This window comes from Scyliorhinus torazame, chromosome 22 (genome assembly GCF_047496885.1).
Source record: "Scyliorhinus torazame isolate Kashiwa2021f chromosome 22, sScyTor2.1, whole genome shotgun sequence".
Taxonomy (NCBI): Eukaryota; Metazoa; Chordata; class Chondrichthyes; order Carcharhiniformes; family Scyliorhinidae; genus Scyliorhinus; species Scyliorhinus torazame.
Window position 1 is genome coordinate 30548830 of NC_092728.1, and position 23239 is coordinate 30572068.

General features: G+C 56.8%; 1 protein-coding gene across 1 annotated transcript in view; it reads right to left on the minus strand.

The window, feature by feature from the left end:
• Positions 1–4277: 4277 nt before the first annotated feature.
• Positions 4278–23239, minus strand: part of LOC140399460 (microphthalmia-associated transcription factor-like) — a gene marked incomplete at its 3' end in the record, with an annotated part of 43809 nt that continues 24847 nt past the window's right edge. The window contains exons 3-6 of the mRNA XM_072489037.1: positions 19156–19396; positions 9622–9846; positions 9020–9115; positions 4278–4406 (exon numbers count right to left, since the gene is read on the minus strand). Coding sequence (XP_072345138.1) covers positions 4278–4406; positions 9020–9115; positions 9622–9846; positions 19156–19396 — 691 coding nt within the window. The remainder of the gene's footprint in view (positions 4407–9019; positions 9116–9621; positions 9847–19155; positions 19397–23239) is intronic.

The window sequence follows — 23239 nt, forward strand, 5'->3', positions numbered from 1 at the left end:
TGCAGAGAGCGGGGTGCAGAGAGCGGGGTGCAGAGAGCGGGGTGCAGAGAGCGGGGTGCAGAGAGCGGGGTGCAGAGAGCGGGGTGCAGAGAGCGGGGTGCAGAGAGCGGGGTGCAGAGAGCGGGGGTGCAGAGAGGGGGGGTGCAGAGAGGGGGGGGCCGGAGAGGGGGGGCCGGAGAGGGGGGGCCGGAGAGGGGGGGCCGGAGAGGGGTGGGCGAAGAGGGGGGGGCCGGAGAGGGGGGGGGCCGGAGAGGGGGGGGCCGGAGAGGGGGGGGCCGGAGAGGGGGGGGCCGGAGAGGGGGGGGCCGGAGAGGGGGGGGCCGGAGAGGGGGGGGCCGGAGAGGGGGGGGCCGAGAGGGGGGGGCCGGAGAGGGGGGGGCCGGAGAGGGGGGGGCCGGAGAGGGGGGGGCCGGAGAGGGGGGGGCCGGAGAGGGGGGGGCCGGAGAGGGGGGGGCCGGAGAGGGGGGGGCCGGAGAGGGGGGGGGCCGGAGAGGGGGGGGGCCGGAGAGGGGGGGGCCGGAGAGGGGGGGTGCCGGAGAGGGGGGGGCCGGAGAGGGGGGGGCCGGAGAGGGGGGGGGCCGGAGAGGGGGGGGCCGGAGAGGGGGGTGCGGAGAGGGGGGTGCGGAGAGGGCGGGGGGCGGAGAGGGGGGGCCGGAGGGGGGGGGCCAATGGGGGGGGGCAAATGGGGGGGGGCAAATGGGGGGGGGGGCAAATGGGGGGGGGCAAATGGGGGGGGGCAAATGGGGGGGGGCAGAGAGGGGGTCAGAGAGCGGGGGATGCAGCAAGGGGGCAGAGAGGGGGGTACAGAGGGGGGGCAGAGAGGGGGGGCAGAGAGGAGAAGGATCAGAGAGGGGGGCAGAGAGGGGAAGGTGCAGAGAGGGGGGGTGCAGAGAGGGTGGGTGCAGAGAGGGTGGGTGCAGAGAGGGTGGGTGCAGAGAGGGGGGATGCAGAGAGGGGGGATGCAGAGAGGGGGGGATGCAGAGAGGGGGGATGCAGAGAGGGGGGATGCAGAGAGGGGGGATGCAGAGAGGGGGGATGCAGAGAGGGGGGATGCAGAGAGCGGGGGCCGGAGAGGGGGGGCTGCAGAGGGGGGGCCGGAGAGGGGGGACCGGGAGAGGGGGGGCCGGAGAGGGGGGGGCCGCAGAGGGGGGGCCGCAGAGGGGGGGGCCGGAGAGGGGGGGCCGGAGAGGGGGGTGCAGAGAGGGGGGTGCGTAGAGGGGATGCCGGAGGGGAGGGTAGAGAGGGGGGGTAGAGAGGGGGGCAGAGAGGGGGGCAGAGAGGGGGGGCAGAGAGGGGGGGCAGAGAGGGGGGGCAGAGAGGGGGGGCAGAGAGGGGGGGCAGAGAGGGGGGGCAGAGTGGGAGGGTGCAGATTGGTAGGGTGCAGAGAGGGGGAGGGCAGTGAGGAGGGAACAGAGAGGAGGGGGGTGCAGAGAGGAGGGGGTGCAGAGAGGGTGGTTGCAGAGAGGGGGGCGAGGGGGGGGCAGAGAGGGGGGCACAGGGGGGCAGAGAGGGGGGTGCAGAGATGGGGGTGCAGAGAGAGGGGGGCAGAGAGAGGGGGGCAGAGAGAGGGGGGCAGAGAGAGGGGGGCAAGAGGAGGATGTGCAGAGTGGGGAAGGTGCAGAGAGGGGAGCAGAGAGGGAGAATAGAGGGGTGCAGGGAGGAGGGGGTGCAGGGAGGAGGGGGTGCAGGGTGGAGGGGGTGCAGGGAGGAGGGGGTGCAGGGAGGAGGGGGTGCAGGGAGGAGGGGGTGCAGGGAGGAGGGGGTGCAGGGAGGAGGGGGTGCAGGGAGGAGGGGGTGCAGGGAGGAGGGGGTGCAGGGAGGAGGGGGTGCAGGGAGGAGGGGGTGCAGGGAGGAGGGGGTGCAGGGAGGAGGGGGTGCAGGGAGGAGGGGGTGCAGGGAGGAGGGGGTGCAGGGAGGAGGGGTGCAGGGAGGAGGGGGTGCAGGGAGGAGGGGGTGCAGGGAGGAGGGGGTGCAGGGAGGAGGGGGTGCAGGGAGGAGGGGGTGCAGGGAGGAGGGGGTGCAGGGAGGAGGGGGTGCAGGGAGGAGGGGGTGCAGGGAGGAGGGGGTGCAGGGAGGAGGGGGTGCAGGGAGGAGGGGGTGCAGGGAGGAGGGGGTGCAGGGAGGAGGGGGTGCAGGGAGGAGGGGGTGCAGGGAGGAGGGGGTGCAGGGAGGAGGGGGTGCAGGGAGGAGGGGGTGCAGGGAGGAGGGGGGTGCAGGGAGGAGGGGGTGCAGGGAGGAGGGGGTGCAGGGAGGAGGGGGTGCAGGGAGGAGGGGGTGCAGGGAGGAGGGGGTGCAGGGAGGAGGGGGTGCAGGGAGGAGGGGGTGCAGGGAGGAGGGGGTGCAGGGAGGAGGGGGTGCAGGGAGGAGGGGGTGCAGGGAGGAGGGGGTGCAGGGAGGAGGGGGTGCAGGGAGGAGGGGGTGCAGGGAGGAGGGGGTGCAGGGAGGAGGGGGTGCAGGGAGGAGGGGGTGCAGGGAGGAGGGGGTGCAGGGAGGAGGGGGTGCAGGGAGGAGGGGGTGCAGGGAGGAGGGGGTGCAGGGAGGAGGGGGTGCAGGGAGGAGGGGGTGCAGGGAGGAGGGGGTGCAGGGAGGAGGGGGTGCAGGGAGGAGGGGGTGCAGGGAGGAGGGGGTGCAGGGAGGAGGGGGTGCAGGAGGAGGGGGTGCAGGGAGGAGGGGGGTGCAGGGAGGAGGGGGTGCAGGGAGGAGGGGGTGCAGGGAGGAGGGGGTGCAGGGAGGAGGGGGTGCAGGGAGGAGGGGGTGCAGGGAGGAGGGGGTGCAGGGAGGAGGGGTGCAGGGAGGAGGGGGTGCAGGGAGGAGGGGGTGCAGGGAGGAGGGGGTGCAGGGAGGAGGGGGTGCAGGGAGGAGGGGATGCAGAGAGGAGGGGATGCAGAGAGGGGGTGCAGGGAGGAGGGGGTGCAGAGAGGAGGGGGTGCAGAGCAGAGGGGGTGCAGAGCAGAGGGGGTGCAGAGAGGAGGGGGTGCAGAGAGGAGGGGGTGCAGAGAGGAGGGGGTGCAGAGAGGAGGGGGTGCAGAGAGGAGGGGGTGCAGAGAGGAGGGGGTGCAGAGAGGAGGGGGTGCAGAGAGGAGGGGTGCAGAGAGGAGGGGGTGCAGAGAGGAGGGCGTGCAGAGAGGAGGGGATGCAGAGAGGAGGGGTGCAGAGAGGAGGGGGTGCAGAGAGCAGGGGGTGCAGGGAGGAGGGGGTGCAGAGAGGGGGTGCAGAGAGGGGGTGCAGAGAGGGGGGTGCAGAGAGGGGGTGCAGAGAGGGGGGTGCAGAGAGGGGGTGCAGAGAGGGGGTGCAGGGAGGGGGGTGCAGGGAGGAGGGGTGCAGAGAGGGGGGTGCAGAGAGGGGGGGTGCAGAGAGTGGGAGTGCAGAGAGGGGGGTGCAGAGAGGGGGGTGCAGAGAGGGGGGTGCAGAGAGGGGGGGTGCAGAGAGGGGGTGCAGAGAGGGGGGGTGCAGAGAGGGGGGGTGCAGAGAGGGGGGGTGCAGAGAGGGGGGGTGCAGAGAGGGGGGGTGCAGAGAGGGGGGGTGCAGAGAGGGGGGGTGCAGAGAGGGGGGTGCAGAGAGGGGGGTGCAGAGAGGGGGGTGCAGAGAGGGGGGGTGCAGAGAGGGGGGTGCAGAGAGGGGGGTGCAGAGAGGGGGGTGCAGAGAGGGGGGTGCAGAGAGGGGGGTGCAGAGAGGGGGGTGCAGAGAGGGGGGTGCAGAGAGGGGGGTGCAGAGAGGGGGGTGCAGAGAGGGGGGTGCAGAGAGGGGGGTGCAGAGAGGGGGGGGTGCAGAGAGGGGGGTGCAGAGAGGGGGGTGCAGAGAGGGGGGTGCAGAGAGGGGGGTGCAGAGAGGGGGGGCAGAGAGAGGGGGGCAGAGAGAGGGGGGCAGAGAGAGGGGGGCAAGAGGAGGAGGTGCAGAGAGGGGGTGCAGAGAGGGGGTGCAGAGAGGGGGTGCAGAGAGGTGGTGCAGAGAGGGGGTGCAGAGAGGGGGTGCAGAGAGGGGGTGCAGAGAGGGGGTGCAGGGAGGAGGGGGGCAGAGAGGTAGGGGTGCAGAGAGGAGGGGGTGCAGAGAGGAGGGGGTGCAGAGAGGGGGTGCAGAGAGGAGGGGGTGCAGGGAGGGGGTGCAGAGAGGAGGGGGTGCAGAGAGGAGGGGGTGCAGAGAGGAGGGGGTGCAGGGAGGAGGGGGTGCAGGGAGGAGGGAGTGCAGAGAGGAGGGAGTGCAGAGAGGGGGTGCAGGGAGGAGGGGGTGCAGGGAGGGGGTGCAGAGAGGAGGGGGTGCAGAGAGGAGGAGGTGCAGAGAGGGGGCCTGGTACCTGTGCTTTCTATCCTGTTGGGCAGGTTGGCTGGACACGAGTTGCTGATGGTGACTGTTCCATTCGACATGATTTGTGTGGTGTAGACACTGAGCAAGTTCCCCGACACTGGTAGCTGTGGAGAGAGAAGAATTAAGGGCTATAATCCCCCTCCCGTTAGGGGGCATGGCTGTAACCCCTTCCCCCGAGTGTGGCGCAGTAAACCCACCCTCCCCCCGGGGGCTGTGGTTTAATCCTACCCTCTTCCATGGCATGGCAGTCTGTAATTCCCCTCCTCCCCTGGGGAGGCGGTGCTGTAATTCCCCCTCCTCCCCTGGGGAGGTGATGCTGTAATTCCCCCTCCTCCCCTGGGGAGGGGGTGCTGTAATTCCCACTCCTCCCCTGGGGAGGGGGTGCTGTAATTCCCCCTCCTCCCCTGGGCAGGTGATGCTGTAATTCCCCCTCCTCCCCTGGGGTGGCGGTGCTGTTATTCCCCCTCCTCCCCTGGGGAGGTGATGCTGTAATTCCCACTCCTCCCCTGGGGGGGCGGTGCTGCAATTCCCCCTCCTCCCCTGGGGAGGGGGTGCTGTAATTCCCCCTCCTCCCCTGGGGGGGTGGTGCTGTTATTCCCCCTCCTCCCCTGGGGAGGTGATGCTGTAATTCCCCCTCCTCCCCTGGGGTGGCGGTGCTGTTATTCCCCCTCCTCCCCTGGGGAGGTGATGCTGTAATTCCCACTCCTCCCCTGGGGGGCGGTGCTGCAATTCCCCCTCCTCCCCTGGGGAGGGGGTGCTGTAATTCCCCCTCCTCCCCTGGGGGGGTGGTGCTGTTATTCCCCCTCCTCCCCTGGGGAGGTGATGCTGTAATTCCCCCTCCTCCCCTGGGGTGGCGGTGCTGTTATTCCCCCTCCTCCCCTGGGGAGGTGATGCTGTTATTCCCCCTCCTCCCCTGGGGAGGTGATGCTGTAATTCCCACTCCTCCCCTGGGGGGCGGTGCTGCAATTCCCCCTCCTCCCCTGGGGGGGTGGTGCTGTAATTCCCACTCCTCCCCTGGGGGGGTGGTGCTGTAATTCCCACTCCTCCCCTGGGGAGGGGGTGCTGTAATTCCCACTCCTCCCCTGGGGAGGTGGTGCTGTAATTCCCCCTCCTCCCCTGGGGAGGTGGTGCTGTAATCCCCCCTCTCCTTCAGGGGATGGCACTGTATTTCCCACACTCCCCCAGGAGGTCCCGTTTTAAGACCATACTCCCCACGCGCGACAGTGCTGTAATCCACCCCCATCTCCACCCCCCCCCCACCACCACGTGGGACAGTGCTGTAATCCCACCCTCCCCGCACGGGACAGTGCTGTAATCCCACCCTCCCCACGCGGGACAGTGCTGTAATCCCACCCTCCCCATGCGGGACAGTGCTGTAATCCCACTCTCCTCCTGTGGGACAGTGCTGTAATCCCACCCTCCCCACGCGGGACAGTGCTGTATCCCACCCTCCCCACGTGGGACAGTGCTGTATTCCCACCCACCCCACGCGGGACAGTGCTGTAATCCCACCCTCCCCACGCGGGACAGTGCTGTAATCCCACCCTCCCCAAGCGGGACAGTGCCGTAATCCTACCCTCCCCACGCGGGACAGTGCTGTAATCCCACCCTCCCCACACGGGACAGTGCTGTAATCCCACCATCACCACACGGGACAGTGCTGTAATCCTACCCTCCCCATGCGGGACAGTGCCATAATCCTGCCCTCCCCACGCGGGACAGTGCTGTAATCCCACCCTCCACACGCGGGACAGTGCTATAATCCCACCCTCCCCGCACGGGACAGTGCTGTAATCCCCCTTCCCACGCAGGACAGTGGTGTAATCCCACCGTCCCCACACGGGACAGTGCTGTAATCCCACCCCTCCCCATGCAGGACAGTGCTGTAATCCCCCTCCCCACGCGGGACAGTGCTGTAATCCCACCCTCCCCATTCGGGACAGTGCTGTAATCCGACCCTCCCCATGGGGGACAGTGCTGTAATCCCACCCTCCCCACGCGGGACAGTGCTGTAATCCCACCCTCCCCAGGTGGGACAGTGCTGTACCCCACCCTCCCCACAGGGGACAGTGCTATAATCCCACCCTCCTCAGGCGGGACAGTGCTGTAATCCCACCCTCCCCATGTGGGATAGTGCTGTAATCTGACCCTCCCCACGCGGGACAGTGCTGTAATCCCACCCTCCCCACGTGGGACAGTGCTGTAATCCCACCCTCCCCATACGGGACAGTGCAGTAATCCCACCCTCCCCATACGGGACAGTGCAGTAATCCCACCCTCCCCATACGGGACAGTGCTGTAATCCCTCCCTCCCCGTGCGGGACAGTGCTGTAATCCCCCTCCCCCAAGCGGGACAGTGCTGTAATCCCACCCTCCCCACGTGAGGCAGTTCTGTAATCCCACCCTCCCCACACAGGACAGTGCTGTAATCCCACCCTCCCCACACGGGACAGTGCTGTAATCCCACCCTCCCCATGCGGGACAGTGCTGTAATCCCACCCTCCCCACACGGGACAGTGCTGTAATCCCACCCTCCCCACGCAGGACAGTGCTGTAATCCCACCCTCCCCATGCAGGACAGTGCTGTAATCCCACCCTCCCCACACGGGACAGTGCTGTAATCTCCCCCTCCCCATGCAGGACAGTGCTGTAATCCCACCCTCCCCAGGCGGGACAGTGCTGTAATCCCACCCTCCCCACGTGGGACAGTGCTGTAATCTGACCTTCCCCACGCGGGACAGTGCTGTAATCCCACCCTCCTCATGCGGGACAGTGCTGTAATCCCACCCTCCCCACGCAAGACAGTGCTGTAATCCCACCCTCCCCATGCGGGACAGTGCTGTAATCCCACCCTCCCCACGCGGGACAGTGCTGTAATCCCACCCCCCACGCGGGACAGTGCTGTAATCCCACCCCCCACACGGGACAGTGCTGTAATCCCACCCTCCCCATGCGGGACAGTGCTGTAATCCCACCCTCCCCATACGGGACAGTGCTGTAATCCCACCCTCCCAATACGGGACAGTGCTGTAATCCCACCCTCCCCATGCGGGACAGTGCTGTAATCCCACCCTCCCCATGCGGGACAGTGCTGTAATCCCACCCTTCCCATGCGGGACAGTGCTGTATTCCCACCCTCCCCATGCGGGACAGTGCTGTAATCCCACCCTCCCATGCGGGACAGTGCTGTAATCCCACCCTCCCCACACGGGACAGTGCTGTAATCCCACCCTCCCCACGCAGGACAGTGCTGTAATCCCACCCTCCCCACGCGGGACAGTGCTGTAATCCCACCCTCCCCACGCGGGACAGTGCTGTAATCCCACCCTCCCCACACGTGACAATGCTGTAATCCCACCCTCCCCACGCGGGACAGTGCTGTAATCCCACCCTCCCCACGCGGGACAGTGCTGTAATCCCACCCTCCCCACGCGGGACGGTGCTGTAATCCCACCCTCCCCACACGGGACAGTGCTGTAATCCCACCCTCCCCACGCGGGACAATGCTGTAATCCCACCCTCCCCATGCGGGACAGTGCTGTAATCCCACCCTCCCCACACGGGACAGTGCTGTAATCCCACCCTCCCCACGCAGGACAGTGCTGTAATCCCACCCTCCCCATGCCGGACAGTGCTGTAATCCCACCCTCCCCACGCGGGACAGTGCTGTAATCCCACCCTCCCCACGCGGGACAGTGCTGTAATCCCACCCTCCCCATGCGGGACAGTGCTGTAATCCCACCCTCCCCATGCGGGACAGTGCTGTAATCCCACCCTCCCCGTGCGGGACAGTGCTGTAATCCCACCCTCCCCACGTGGGACAGTGCTGTAATCCCACCCTCCCCATACGGGACAGTGCTGTAATCCCACCCTCCCCATACGGGACAGTGCTGTAATCCCACCCTCCCCATGCGGGACAGTGCTGTAATCCCACCCTCCCCATGCGGGACAGTGCTGTAATCCCACCCTCCCCATGCGGGACAGTGCTGTAATCCCACCCTCCCCATGCGGGACAGTGCTGTAATCCCACCCTCCCCACGCGGGACAGTGCTGTAATCCCACCCTCCCCATGCGGGACAGTGCTGTAATCCCACCCTCCCCATGCGGGACAGTGCTGTAATCCCACCCTCCCCGTGCGGGACAGTGCTGTAATCCCACCCTCCCCACGTGGGACAGTGCTGTAATCCCACCCTCCCCATACGGGACAGTGCTGTAATCCCACCCTCCCCATACGGGACAGTGCTGTAATCCCACCCTCCCCATGCGGGACAGTGCTGTAATCCCACCCTCCCCATGTGGGACAGTGCTGTAATCCCACCCTCCCCATGTGGGACAGTGCTGTAATCCCACCCTCCCCACGCGGGACAGTGCTGTATTCCCACCCTCCCCATGCGGGACAGTGCTGTATTCCCACCCTCCCCATGCGGGACAGTGCTGTATTCCCACCCTCCCCACGCGGGACAGTGCTGTAATCCCACCCTCACGTTTGTCCGCCTGTTTGGCGTCTGCACTTGATCGAAACATTCAGTATCGCATCATGTGAGTCCCGCTAATGACACGCATCCTATTATTCCATGATAACTCTGACGTTGGACTGGGGTGAGCACCCGTTGGATTTTACCCTGGTGTTGTAAGACTTCTTACTATTCCATGGTTTCTGGGCTCAGTAGGGCCACTTAACTGTCAGGAGTGAAGAAGCAGAGAGAGAGAGACTCACAGTATTGGGCGTCTGGAGAACTGAGTCCACCAATCCCATCATGTCATCATTGTAGCTCGACTCCAAACTGATGATCTCATCGAGGACATCATCCATCTGTCAACAAACACCGAGTTCGGTCACATGGAACTGGGTGACAGCCGCCATTCTTAATCCCAATAACCGCTTAGATACCACCCATCTGATAGACCCCCCCCCCCCCAAAACCCATGACTGAAATGGCCCACAATACTCCAAACACCGGAAAATACCCCAAACACTGAGCAATTACACCCAAAACCCCACTCCACCCCCCCCCCCCACACACACCAAGAATATCCCCAGAAACGTCTTTCAATGTCCTTGAATAACTTGAATAAACTCCACTAAAACTTCCTTAACCCTCTTAAATACCCATGTAAATATGAGCGAGTAAATTGCCTCGATCTGTTCCCAAACCGTAACCCTCAACTATTAACTCCTGACAATGACCTCTCGCTGTCAATTTTACAGTTCCCCCCCCCCTGTTTTTACACTCTCCCTCCCCCTCCCCCGACCACCCACCTCCTCCCCCCCTCCCCCGACCACCCACCTCCTCCTCCCCCCTCCCCCCAGGACCTCACCTCTTTCTCTGGATTCGAGTCGATTTTCAGCAGGGCCATGGGGCTGTTGGGGGTACTGCTCACTGCCCTGGCCACTGTCTGCTCCCCAGACCCTGGGGAGTGCGAGCCAGCCAGAGCCTGGCCAGCAGCCTTGCCCCCCATAGTGGTGGACAGGTACTGCTTGACCTGCTGCCGCTGCGACTGCTGGATGTGGTACTTGGTGGGGTTCTCCAGATGGGTCTGCACCTGCCAGAAGAAATTCAACCACGTCAGCTTCACTTGCCAAAGAGGCGTTGGGGAGAGGCATCAAGCTACCGCCCGCTTGCACACTCAGCATAAACGATTGCACGAGCACTATGGCAAGAATATTTTTAGTCTTTACAAGAAAGCAGGGGTACATGGGACATCCTCACCGTGGTTAAGGAAATCTGACAAACATAACGAGCACAAACATATTGTGACCACCAGTTCGAGAACTGAACATTCACAGGGGGCAATCTTAGCAGCACCAAGGCCACACGTGTGTGAGGAATGTATAAAGGAAAGCCTCGCTCATTCATCGCTCTGTAACATTCTCAGTTCAACAATTTGATGAATGCAAGGGGGAAATGTAACCAAGTAAAGCAGAAAAATGGTGGGAATGCTCGGCAGCTCCGGCAGTGTCTGTGGGGAGCCAGAGGGTCCACGTTTCAGCTCCGTGGCTCTCGCTCGGAACAGTTCTGCTGATAGCTCATGGATTGGAAACGTGAACTCCGTTTCTCTCGCCACACACACACACACGCACTCTCGCTGTGACCTGCTGAGCACTTGCAGCGCTCCCCATTTCTTATTTTCTTTCCCATTTCCAGCATCTGAATTTTGATTCGGAAGCAAGGCAACCATTTGGCTAGCTGCACGCAGTGGAATGAAAATTACTTCTCAGGGAAGCAAAAGGCCACGGATGATGGAGGTCAGATATAAAAACAGAAGATGCTGGATCCACTCAGCAGCTCCCGGAACATCTGTGGGAAGAGAGTCAGTTAACGTCCGTATGGCCCTTCTTGGGGATGAGAGGAGATCAGAGTTCTTACAGCACTGGAGGCTGTTCTGCCCGCTGTATCTGTACTAGCTTTCCAAATGAGCATTACTTTTCTGCAGTGGAGTGCTACTTTGGGCTGCAGTGGGGTGCTTAAGTTAGAGTTTGGTGACGAAGGGAGTTCCGTGAGGATGAAACGAGATGATCCTTCGAGTATGGTTGGCGATCCTTTCCATACCGTGAATTACAGTCTGGTAAGTATTTACTACTTTTATTGCTTGGTTTTTCAGGTTTTATTTTGCGGTTTAGCTTTTGGAAGGGCTATATTCTGTAACACCGGAGAACACGGAAGAAGGGCCCCAGAGTAATTAATATTATTTGATATTAAGGAACTTCCAAAAGGCTACATTTAATTTAAAGTGTTTTTTTATAAATGTTTTTTATTGGGTTTTCGAACAAAGTATATTTACAGTTATGTACACAGACTGAGATATATATATATTACATATATATATATATCTCGAAGAGAAGGGCACACACAAACATACCAAAAAAATAAAAATAAAATAAATTTTTTTTAAAAATAACTGCTACAGTATTATGCACAAGCTCAACAGCAGCAACTCTGTACAATTGGCAACATAATTTATAACACACAAGTAGGCATTTGTGTGTGTGTGTGTGTGTGGGGGGGGGGGGAAGAGACTGGGGAGGTAGGTATACATTTGGGTGCCGGAGAAACAATGGCAGAGGGGAATACTCCAGTGGGTCTGGTGTTGGTGTTGTCACTTGCTTCTCCCGGACGGGTTTCGCTGCCGTTGTCGTCTTGCGCTCATTTCCGCTTCAGCCGTTCCTCCAGTCTTTCGCCTGGATTCTCCTTGCTCTCTGTTCCTGTAGATGCCAAGTTTGTTATCATTTCCTGTGCCCTCCTTCCGGCTTTCATTCCCCTGTCTCCCCCTCCATCTCTCTGGTTCCCTCTATTGTTCCCTGTCTCCACACTCTTCCACCCCCCTTCCCCCCTCCCCTGTGGTTTGCCTTTCTTTCCTCTTAGGTTTAGCTGTCGCCCCCACTCTCCCAGTGTATCTCTCCCTCTCATCCCTTGGCTACTTTCCCCTGATTCTTTGCTACCTGGCTATTCTTCTGCTTGTTCGTAGGCCACAAACAAACAGGTCCCGGAACAATTGGGTGAATGGCTCCCACATTCTGTGGAAGCCGTCATCTGACCATCGGATGGCAAATTTGATTTTCTCCATTTGGAGAGATTCTGAGGTCGGACAGCCAGTCTGCAGCTTTGGGTGGTGCTGCTGACCACCAGCCAGTCTGCAGCTTTGGGTGGTGCTGCTGACCGCCAGCCAGTCTGCAGCTTTGGGTGGTGCTGCTGACCACCAGCCAGTCTGCAGCTTTGGGTGGTGCTGCTGACCGCCAGCCAGTCTGCAGCTTTGGGTGGTGCTGCTGACCGCCAGCCAGTCTGCAGCTTTGGGTGGTGCTGCTGACCGCCAGCCAGTCTGCAGCTTTGGGTGGTGCTGCTGACCGCCAGCCAGTCTGCAGCTTTGGGTGGTGCTGCTGACCGCCAGCCGAACAGGATTCTGCGGCGGGCGATCAGGGAGGCAAAGGCAAGCGCGTCTGCCCCCCTCCCCAGGAATAGATCTGGCTGGTCTGAAACCCTGAAGACCGCCACTTTCGGGCATAGCTCCACCCTCATCCCCACCACTTTGGACATTGCCTTGGAGAAGGCTGTCCAACACCCCGCAAGTCTGGGGCAGGACCAGAACATGTGGGCGTGGTTGGCTGGGCCTCCTTGGCACCGTTCACATCTATCCTCCACCTCCAGGAAGAACCTACTCATACGGGTAGGTTCTATGTACCACTTTTAGTTGCGTCAGCCTTCCGCACGTGAAGGTGGAGTTGACCCTATACAGTGCTTCGCTCCAGAGTCCCCACCCTATCTCAATCCCCAGGTCTTCCTCCCATTTCTTTCTTGTTGCATCCAGTACGGTGTCGGTCCCTTCCACCAGTCGGTCATACATGTCGCTGCAGTTCCCTTTATCTAGGATGCTTGCTTATCCAGGATTCTTCCAGTAATGTCTGTCGTGACATCCTGGTCTCCTTTCGTAGGGAGGTTTTGAGTTGCAGGTACTTTAGCTCGTTCCCCCTGGCTAGCTGGAATTTCTCTGTCAGTTCGTCCATTGTGCGATCCTGCCGTCCGTGTATAGGTCCCTGACTGTCAGTGTCCCTCCTGTCCCCACTTTTTGAAGGTGGTGTCAGTTAGCGCTGGTATGAACCTATAGTTGTTGCAGATGGGAGCTTTGTCCGACATTTTGATCAGGCCAAATTTCATTCGTAGTTAGTTCCAGGATTGGAGGAGGCTATCACCACCGGGCTGCTGGAGTGTTTTTTGGTGGGGATGGAAGTGCCGCCGTGGCGAGGGCCCGGAGGGAGGTCCCCATGCAGGAGGCCTCTTCCACACGCACCCACTCAGCTTCTGGCTCCTTGATCCATCCCCTTATTCGCTCGGCCGTCGCCGCCCTGTGGTAGAATTGTAGGTTTGGGAGGGCGAGCAGCCCCCCCCCCCCCCCCCCCCCCATTTTGTTTTTTTTAGGACCTTCCTTGGGAGCCTAGCATTCTCTCCCCCCCCCCCCCCCCCCCACACGAACGCCATGATTAGTTTGTCTAATACTTTGAAAAAGGCCTTGGGGATGTAGATCGGGATGGAACTAAGTAGGAAGAGGTACCTGGGCAGTACGTTCATTTTGATCGTCTGGACTCTCCCCGTGAGGGAGAGTGGGAGTGTGTTCCATCTTTGCAGGTCCTTTTTTACTTCCTCTGTCAGACTTGTTAGCATCCATTTGTGGATCCCTTTCCAGTCATGGGCTATTTGGATCCCCAAGTAGTGGAATTTCTGTCAGGCTTGTTTAAATGGCAGTCCCTTAGTGCTGCCCTCCCTACTTGTGGGTGTACCAGGAAGATCTCGCTTTTGCTCATGTTGAGTTTGTAGCCCTTAATTTAAAGCGTTAATTCATGACAGGAGAGCTCAAAGCTGTGGTGTGCTCTTCCTGCTGTATGTGGGAAGCCAGGAATATTTCCAGTGCCCGGGGCCAGCATGTGTGCAGGAAGCATCTCCAGCTGCAGCTCCGAGGAGCATGGGTTTCGGAGCTGGAGCGGTGGCTGGGGCGACTGTGGAGTATCCGCGAGGCAGAGAGTATGTACAGAGAGGTGGTCACACTACTGGCTCAGACTCCACAGGCAGGCAGGGAATGGGTAACCGCGAGGCAGAGCAAGAGAGCGAGGCCAGCAATGCAGGAATCTCTTGTGGCTATTACCCTGCAAAATACTACTTTGGATACTGTGGGGGGGAACGACCTCTCAGGGGACAGCAGCAACAGCCAAATTCACTGCATCACGATCGCCCGAAGGCGGATCCTTTAGGGTGGAGATCAGCCTCTCCACCCCGTGCCCTGGCCTGGCGGGGGGGAAACTGCTGGAATTCCTGATGCTTGAAAAGATCAAATTTAAACTGAGGGGAAGGATGGAGGGGTTCTACAATTCATGGGCGTTATTCATTCTGCACTTTCGAGAATTCATAGAACCATAGAATTTACAGTGCAGAAGGAGGCCATTCGGCCCATCGAGTCTGCACTGGCTCTTGGAAAGAGCACCCTACCCAAGGTCAACACCTCCACCCCATCCCCATAACCCAGCAACCCCACCCAACACTAAGGGCAATTTTGGACACTAAGGGCAATTTATCATGGCCAATCCACCTAACCTGCACATCTTTGGACTGTGGGAGGAAACCGGAGCACCCGGAGGAAACCCACGCACACACGGGGAGGATGTGCAGACTCCGCACGGACAGTGACCCAAGCCGGAATCGAACCTGGGACCCTGGAGCTGTGAAGCAATTGTGCTATCCAACATTAGGGGGGTTTGGGGGCTGGGAGGGTTGGGGGGAGGGGGATGTGTGTGTTAATGGTGACTGTGGGTGATTCCTGATTCCTTTTTGTCATTTGTTTATGTTAACATGCGGGCTAATGTTTGGGGTTTGGTGGGAGGATGGGATCATTGTTATTGATATGGGGATTGACATTACTTTCGTTACTGATTATTGTTTATTGCTGGGTGTAAATTTGAGAGAAAGTGCGAAAAAGGAGAATAAAAAATATAATATTTTAAAATTCACTGCATCACAGCTGGTTCTGCTGCAGCGGGGTGGAGTAAAACGTGTGAGAATGCAATGGTTAGAACATAGAACATACAGTGCAGAAGGAGGCCATTCGGCCCATCGAGTCTGCACCGACCCACTTAAGCCCTCACTTCTACCCTATCCCCGTAACCCAATAACCCTTCCTAACCTTTTTTTGGTTACTAAGGGCAATTTACCATGGCCAATCCACCTAACCTGCCTGTCTTTGGAGGAAACCGGAGCACCCGGAGGAAACCCACAGTGACCTGGGGAGAACATGCAATGAGAATGGGTTAATGAATAATCTTGGAGAAAAGGGGCTCCTGGCTAAGTAGCAGAGTGTGGCACAAACAGGTGTTTAAAATGCTACATTACTTGGACACAGAAGAGAAGATTCAAGACTGATTCAGAACTTACACTGGGACCACACAGTGGGACCGAACAAGAGGAGGTGAAACCGGAGGGGGCGACAGGGTGGCACAATGGTTAGCACTGCTGCTTCACAGCATCAAGGACCCGACTTGAATACCAGCCTTGGGTGGCTGTCGATGTGAAGTTTGCACATTCTTCCCCTGTCTGCGTGGGTTTCCTGCGGGTGCTCCGGTTTCCTCCCACAGTCCAAAGATATGCAAGTTAGATGGATTTGCCATGCTAAATTGACCCTTAGTGTCCAGGGATTGTGTAGGTTAGGTTAAGGAGTTAAAGGGATAGGGCGGGGGAGTGGACTTAGGTGGAGTGCTATTTCAGAGGGTCAGTGCAAACTCGATGGGCCGAATAAGAACATAAGAACTAGGAGCAGGAGTAGGCCATCTGGCCCCTCGAGCCTGCTCCGTCATTCAATGAGATCATGGCTGAACTTTTGTGGACTCAGCTCCATTTTACGGCCCGAACACCTTAATCCCTTTATTCTTCAAAAAACTATCTATCTTTATCTTAAAAACATTTAATGAAGGAGCCTCTACTGCTTCACTGGGCAAGGAATTCCATAGATTCACAACCCTTTGGGTGAAGAATTGGATCACATCGAACATTAGGGGGAGGGGGGCTGGGAGGGTTGGGGGGAGGGGGACTGTGTGTGTTAATGGCTTCCTTCTGCACAGTAGGGAGCTATTTCAGAAGGTTGGTGCAGACTTGATGGCCCAAATGGCCTCCTTCTGCACTGTAGGGATTCTATGTATTCTGTGCAGATGAATACAGTGAATGGAGTGCAACAAGATTGTCCTCTGCATCTTTTCAATCTTCACAGTGGAACGCTCATGAGGCAAAGAGCAGTGTAACCCCCAAGAAACAGAGTCGGTGGACGGACTGCGAACAAGCTGAGACATGCACAGTCATTAAGGCAGGAATAGAGGAACATCGACAAAGACTCCTCGACACAATTGCTACAAATAGTCACAGATATATAGACGGTCATTAAACTGCAGCAGAGCAGTGTGCTTGGGAATGTGAACAGCCTCAATGCAAAATATCATTGGACCAAAACAAATGATTCAAGCCATGTAGTTAACACTACCAATGTGAAATGAAATGAAATGAAATGAAAATCGCTTATTGTCACAAGTAGGCTTCAAATGAAGTTACTGTGAAAAGCCCCTAGTCGCCACATTCCAGCGCCTGTTCGGGGAGGCTGTTACGGGAATTGAACCGTGCTGCTGGCCTGCCTTGGTCTGCTTTCAAAGCCAGCGATTTAGCCCTGTGTCGCAGAAGTTAGAACATAAGCCACAAGAATAAATAAAAGGTCACAAGAGATGTGGTTTCCTGGATGTATGACAAGGACTATTTGGATGACACGCACATAACTAATGAGGAAGCTCTGGAGAAAGTAGGCCACACAAGAACACTTTTTCCCCAGGAGACAACTCCAATGCTTGTGCAAGGGCTGAGGAGGGAGAAACTAGAATTACCTGGTAATGGCTGTGAAAACGGAGGGCAGAAGAGCAAGGGGGTAGAGGAGGGCCCAAGAGGAAATACGGCCACCGCTTTAGAAGCAAAAGGGATACAAGATTTGAGAACTCCACCAAGATGCTGGCTGGTATCAAAGATCGAGAGAGTTGGTAAGCAGTGATTGCCAACACTGCGAAACTTGACCACCCGAAGGAGACATTTATAATGGGTTTGGAAGTCAGTTAGTTCAGTCTGAAGTGTTGAACTTGGATCGAAACAAAGCAAACCATGTGGACATGAGGGGTGAGGTCGCTCAGATTGGAAAACTAAATTAAAAGATAGGAGAGTGGACAAACAATGGCTAGCGTTTGAAGGATTAATCGCTAATTTGCAACAGATAGATATCCCATTAGGACAAAGAATTCCTACATAAAAATGGTCCAACTGTAGTTAAGAATAGGGGTCAAAGGTAGTGTTTGATCAAAGGAAGAGGTCTCTCGTGTTGAAAAAATGTGTAGTAAGCCTAAGGATTGGGAGAATTTTAAAACTAGGTAAGCGGAGGGTAGCACAGTGGTTAGCACAGTTGCTTCACAGCTCAGGGGTCCCATGTTCGATTCCCGGCTTGGGTCACTGTCTGTGCGGAGTCATCACGTTCTCCCCGTATGTGTGTGGGTTTCCTCCGGGTGCTCCGGTTTCCTCCCACAGTCCAAAGATGTGCTGGTTAGGTAGATTGGCCATGATAAATTGCTTACGGGAGGGAGATAAATTACTTGGTTGCGTGGTGCACCGAAAACAACCTCTCTCTAAATGTTGGAAAGACCAAGGAACTGATCATCGACTTCAGGAAGCGCATCACGACACACACTCCCGTCTGCATCAATGGCTCCGAAGTGGAGATGGTCGATAGCTTTAAGTTCCTGAGGGTCACCATCACCAACAGTCTGTCCTGGTCACTCACATTGATGCAACAGTCAAGAAAGCCCAACAACGTCTCTACTTCCTACGGAAGCTAAATAAATTTGGCATGTCTGCATCGACTCTCACAAACTTCTACAGATGTGCCATAGAGAGCATCCTATCCGGTTGCATCACAGCCTGGTATGGCAACTGCTCGGTCCAAGATCGCAAGAAACTGCAGAGTGTGGCAAACTCAACCCAATGTATCACACAAGCTTGTCACCCCCACATTGATTCTGTATACACCTCTCGCTGTCTTAGGAAGGCAGACAGCATTATCAGAGACCCCTCCCACCCAGGCATTGCCTTCTTCCAGACCCTTCCATCAGGCTGGCCATTTTAATGACTGCAATCTTGAACAAAGTAAGATTTCAAAATTTGCTGATGATACCAAACTTGGAAGGAGTGGCAAATCGCGAGGATGAAAGGGGTCGATGAAATTGGCCACAGAGAGCTTAGCAGATTGGAAAGACCAGTGACAGAGGGGAATTGGATATGGAGAAGTGCGAGGTGATACACTTGGTAAGACGAGGCAATAAAGCCTCAATGGCACAGTTCAAAAGAATGCACAAGGACAGAGCGAGCTGCCTGTGCACAGGACTTGGAGATGAGCAGCTAACAGGGCACATCATAGGATCTTGGGATTCATAATCAGGAGCACGGAGTTCCAAAGCAGGGGAGATTATGCTATAAAGCTCTGGCTTAGATTGCGACTGGATTAGTGTGTCCACTTCTGGTCACCGTACATTAGTAAGGACGTGAGTGTCTTTGAAGGAGGGTGCAGAGGAGCTTGACTGGAATGATTACGGGGATAAGGGGACTCAGCTTGGAGGGAACCGGGGGTACGGGGGAGAAAGCAGGGGAGTGGCACCAACCAGGACGCTCCTTTGGAGAGCCGGTAGAGACTGGATGGGCCAAATGGCCTCCTTCTGCACCGTCACAATTCTGTGAGGTGAAGTTGGATTGTTCTCTATTGGAGAAAAGGGGACTGAGGGGAGATTTTAATGGAGAGGTTCAAAATCATGAAATCAAAATACGGCGAATGCTGGAAATCTGAAATGAAAAGTTTGGTAGCTTCAGAGAGGAATGGATCCAATACCAGCCTCCCCGAACAGGCGCCGGAATGTGGCGACTAGGGGCTTTTCACAGTAACTTCATTTGAAGCTTACTTCTGACAATAAGCAATTTTAATTTCATTTCATATTATTCTTCTTTAGGACATACGATACAAAATTCTGACATGATTGATAAGGGACAACTGTTCCCATTAGCACAAGGACTGGGGGATGCAGATTTAAGGCCTTATGCAAGGAGAATGTGAGGAAGAGGTTTTTTTAAACTCTGAGTAGTAACGCGCTGGATCCCGCTGCCCACCAGGTTGGTGGAAGCAGAGGCAATGGATGATTCCAAAATTGGAGATGTGCGCTGCGTTTAACCCAGAGGCGAATGGTCAAGCTCAGCCCCACAATCCCTCCAGCCAACTCTCGCCACCATGGCAATCGAGGCCCTGACTCACCTTCAGGATCTCCATGGGGACCTGCGCCTTGGCGGGCAGCCCCAGGGGTCCATTGACAGCGATGGCACGGGACTGGTTGGCAGAGGCCCGCTCCTGCATGAGCTGAGCAGCCGCCTGCTGCTCCTTCCTCTCCTGCTCTTGTGTCTGCTCGCGCATCAGCTGTTGCCTCAGCAATACCCGGGACGTCATGGTGGGAGCAACCACGGCCTGTCTGACTTTGTCCGGCTGAGGGGAGGAACTGCTACATAGAGAGGGAGAGATCAGAATCAATAGGCAGCTAGGACAGAACATAGAACATAGAACAATACAGCGCAGTACAGGCCCTTCGGCCCACAATGTTGCACCGAAACAAAAGCCATCTAACCTACACTATGCCATTATCATCCATATGTTTATCCAATAAACTTTTAAATGCCCTCAATGTTGGCGAGTTCACTACTGTAGCAGGTAGGGCATTCCACGGCCTCACTACTCTTTGCGTAAAGAACCTACCTCTGACCTCTGTCCTATATCTATTACCCCTCAGTTTAAAGTTATGTCCCCTCGTGCCAGCCATTTCCATCCGCGGGAGAAGGCTCTCACTGTCCACCCTATCCAACCCCCTGATCATTTTGTATGCCTCTATTAAGTCTCCTCTTAACCTTCTTCTCTCCAACGAAAACAACCTCAAGTCCATCAGCCTTTCCTCATAAGATTTTCCCTCCATACCCGGCAAAATCCTGGTGAATCTCCTCTGCACCCGCTCCAAAGCCTCCACGTCCTTCCTATAATGCGGTGACCAGAACTGTACGCAATACTCCAAATGCGGCCGTACCAGAGTTCTGTACAGCTGCAACATGACCTCCTGACTCCGGAACTCAATCCCTCTACCAATAAAGGCCAACACTCCATAGGCCTTCTTCACCACCCTATCAACCTGGGTGGCAACTTTCAGGGATCTATGTACATGGACACCTAGATCCCTCTGCTCATCCACACTTTCAAGAACTTTTCCATTAGCCAAATATTCCACATTCCTGTTATTCCTTCCAAAGTGAATCACATCCCACTTCTCTACATTAAAGTCCATTTGCCACCTCTCAGCCCAGCTCTGCAGCTTATCTATATCCCTCTGTAACCTGCTACTTCCTTCCACACTATCGACAACACCACCGACTTTAGTATCGTCTGCAAATTTACTCACCCACCCTTCTGCGCCTTCCTCTAGGTCATTGATAAAAATGACAAACAGCAACGGCCCCAGAACAGATCCTTGTGGTACTCCACTTGTGACTGAACTCCATTCTGAACATTTCCCATCAACCACCACCCTCTGTCTTCTTTCAGCTAGCCAATTTCTGATCCACATCTCTAAATCACCCTCAATCCCCAGCCTCCGTATTTTCTGCAATAGCCTACCGTGGGGAACCTTATCAAACGCTTTGCTGAAATCCATATACACCACATCAACTGCTCTACCCTCGTCTACCTGTTCAGTCACCTTCTCAAACAACTCAATAAGGTTTGTGAGGCATGACCTACCCTTCACAAAGCCATACTGACTATCCCTGATCATATTATTCCTATCTAGAGATTATAAATCTTGTCTCTTATAATCCCCTCCAAGACTTTACCCACTACAGACGTGAGGCTCACCAGTCTATAGTTGCCGGGGTTGTCTCTGCTCCCCTTTTTGAACTAAGGGACCACATTTGCTATCCTCCAGTCCTCTGGCACTATTCCTGTAGCCAATGATGACATAAAAATCAAAGCCAATGGTCCAGCAATCTCTTCCCTGGCCTCCCAGAGAATCCTAGGATAAATCCCATCAGGTCCCGGGGACTTATCTATTTTCAGCCTGTCCAGAATTGCCAACACCTCTTCCCTACATACCTCAATGCCATCTAATCTATTTACCTGGAGCTCAGCATTCTCCTCCACAACATTATCTTTTTCCTGAGTGAATACTGACGAAAAATATTCATTTAGTATCTCGCCTATCTCTTCAGACTCTACACACAACTTCCCATCCCTGTCCTTGACTGGTCCTACTCATTCCCTAGTCATTCGCTTATTCCTGACATACCTATAGAAAGCTTTTGGGTTTTCCTTGATCCTTCCTGCCAAATACTTCTCATGTCCCCTCCTTGCTCGTCTTAGCTCTCTCTTTAGATCCTTCCTCGCTACCTTGTAACTATCCATCGCCCCAACTGAAACTTCACACCTCATCTTCACATAGGCCTCCTTCTTCCTCTTAACAAGAGATTCCACTTCTTTGGTAAACCACGGTTCCCTCGCTCGACGCCTTCCTCCCTGCCTGACCGGTACATACTTATTAAGAACACGCAGTAGCTGATCCTTGAACAAGCTCCACTTATCCAGCGCGTCCAACACTTGCAGCCTACTTCTCCACCTTATCCCCCCCCAAGTCACGTCTAATGGCATCATAATTTCCCTTCCCCCAGCTATAACTCTTGCCCTGCGGTGTATACTTATCCCTTTCCATCCTTAACATAAACGTCACCGAATTGTGGTCACTGTCCCCAAAGTGCTCACCTACCTCCAAATCCAACACCTGGCCTGGTTCATTACCCAAAACCAAATCCAATGTGGCCTCGCCTCTTGTTGGCCTGTCAACAAACTGTGTCAGGAAACCCTCCTGCACACACTGTACAAAAAACGACCCATCTAATGTACTCGAACTATATCTTTTCCAGTCAATATTTGGAAAGTTAAAGTCTCCCATAATAACTACCCTGTTACTTTCGCTCTTTTCCAGGATCATCCTCGCCATCCTTTCCTCTACATCCCTAGAACTATTTGGAGGATATAGGTATCATCATTAAACTAGCTCTCAGGGGAGGAGTGGGACCATTTGGAAGATAACCACTGTTAGAAGCAGAAGGCGTGGTGGGGAGGCAGTGAAAAATCTTTACACTGGCGCTTACCAAGCAAGGCGACTTGGCGAAGATAACAGGGCATGAGCCATTTACCAGGATACTGAACAAAACAACAATGCGGGTAGCGGGGGACGGGGTAGAGGGGTTTATGGTTCGCTGTCAGGTTTTGTTTGCTGACCGCTTCCAATGGTTTGTGAGTGTTTTGGGATGTTAAACGCTCTATATTAGTACAACCCCTCGCAGTCAGCTTTCAGAGACCTCGCGGCAGAAGCCATTCCATATCAGTGGTCAGGCCTTTTGATACAGTATTGTGCCGGGGAACACTCTTCAGGAACAGTGCCCAGGCCTTGCACATGAGATTCACAGGGGACACGCTCAGGAATTCCATAGGAGACACCACAGAAACTGGGATTGCCCTCCACAGACCAGAGACGTTGCACAGAACAAAGGCATTTAAGATCATGAGAGGACACCGTTCTGAGGGACAAGAGGTTCGGTAAGAAGAGGGCCAAAGCTGGAAGGGAAGCAGCAGAAGAACCAGAAAGGGGGCTGAGAGGAGAATTCAGAAAGTGTTAACAAAAAGGAGTGAAAGCAGATTCTAAACTGCAACAAAACTGGAAAAGGCAGAGCCCGACGGGATGCAGGCAGAGCCCGACGGGATGCAGGCAGAGCCCGACGGGATGCAGGCAGAGCCCGACGGGATGCAGGCAGAGCCCGACGGGATGCAGGCAGAGCCCGACGGGATGCAGGCAGAGCCCGACGGGATGCAGGCAGAGCCCGACGGGATGCAGGCAGAGCCCGACGCGATGCAGGCAGAGCCCGACGCGATGCAGGCAGAGCCCGACGCGATGCAGGCAGAGCCCGACGCGATGCAGGCAGAGCCCGACGCGATGCAGGCAGAGCCCGACGCGATGCAGGCAGAGCCCGACGCGATGCAGGCAGAGCCCGACGCGATGCAGGCAGAGCCCGACGCGATGCAGGCAGAGCCCGACGGGATGCAGGCAGAGCCCGACGCGATGCAGGCAGAGCCCGACGCGATGCAGGCAGAGCCCGACGCGATGCAGGCAGAGCCCGACGCGATGCAGGCAGAGCCCGACGGGATTCAGGCAGAGCCCGACGGGATTCAGGCAGAGCCCGACGGGATTCAGGCAGAGCCCGACGGGATTCAGGCAGAGCCCGACGGGATTCAGGCAGAGCCCGACGGG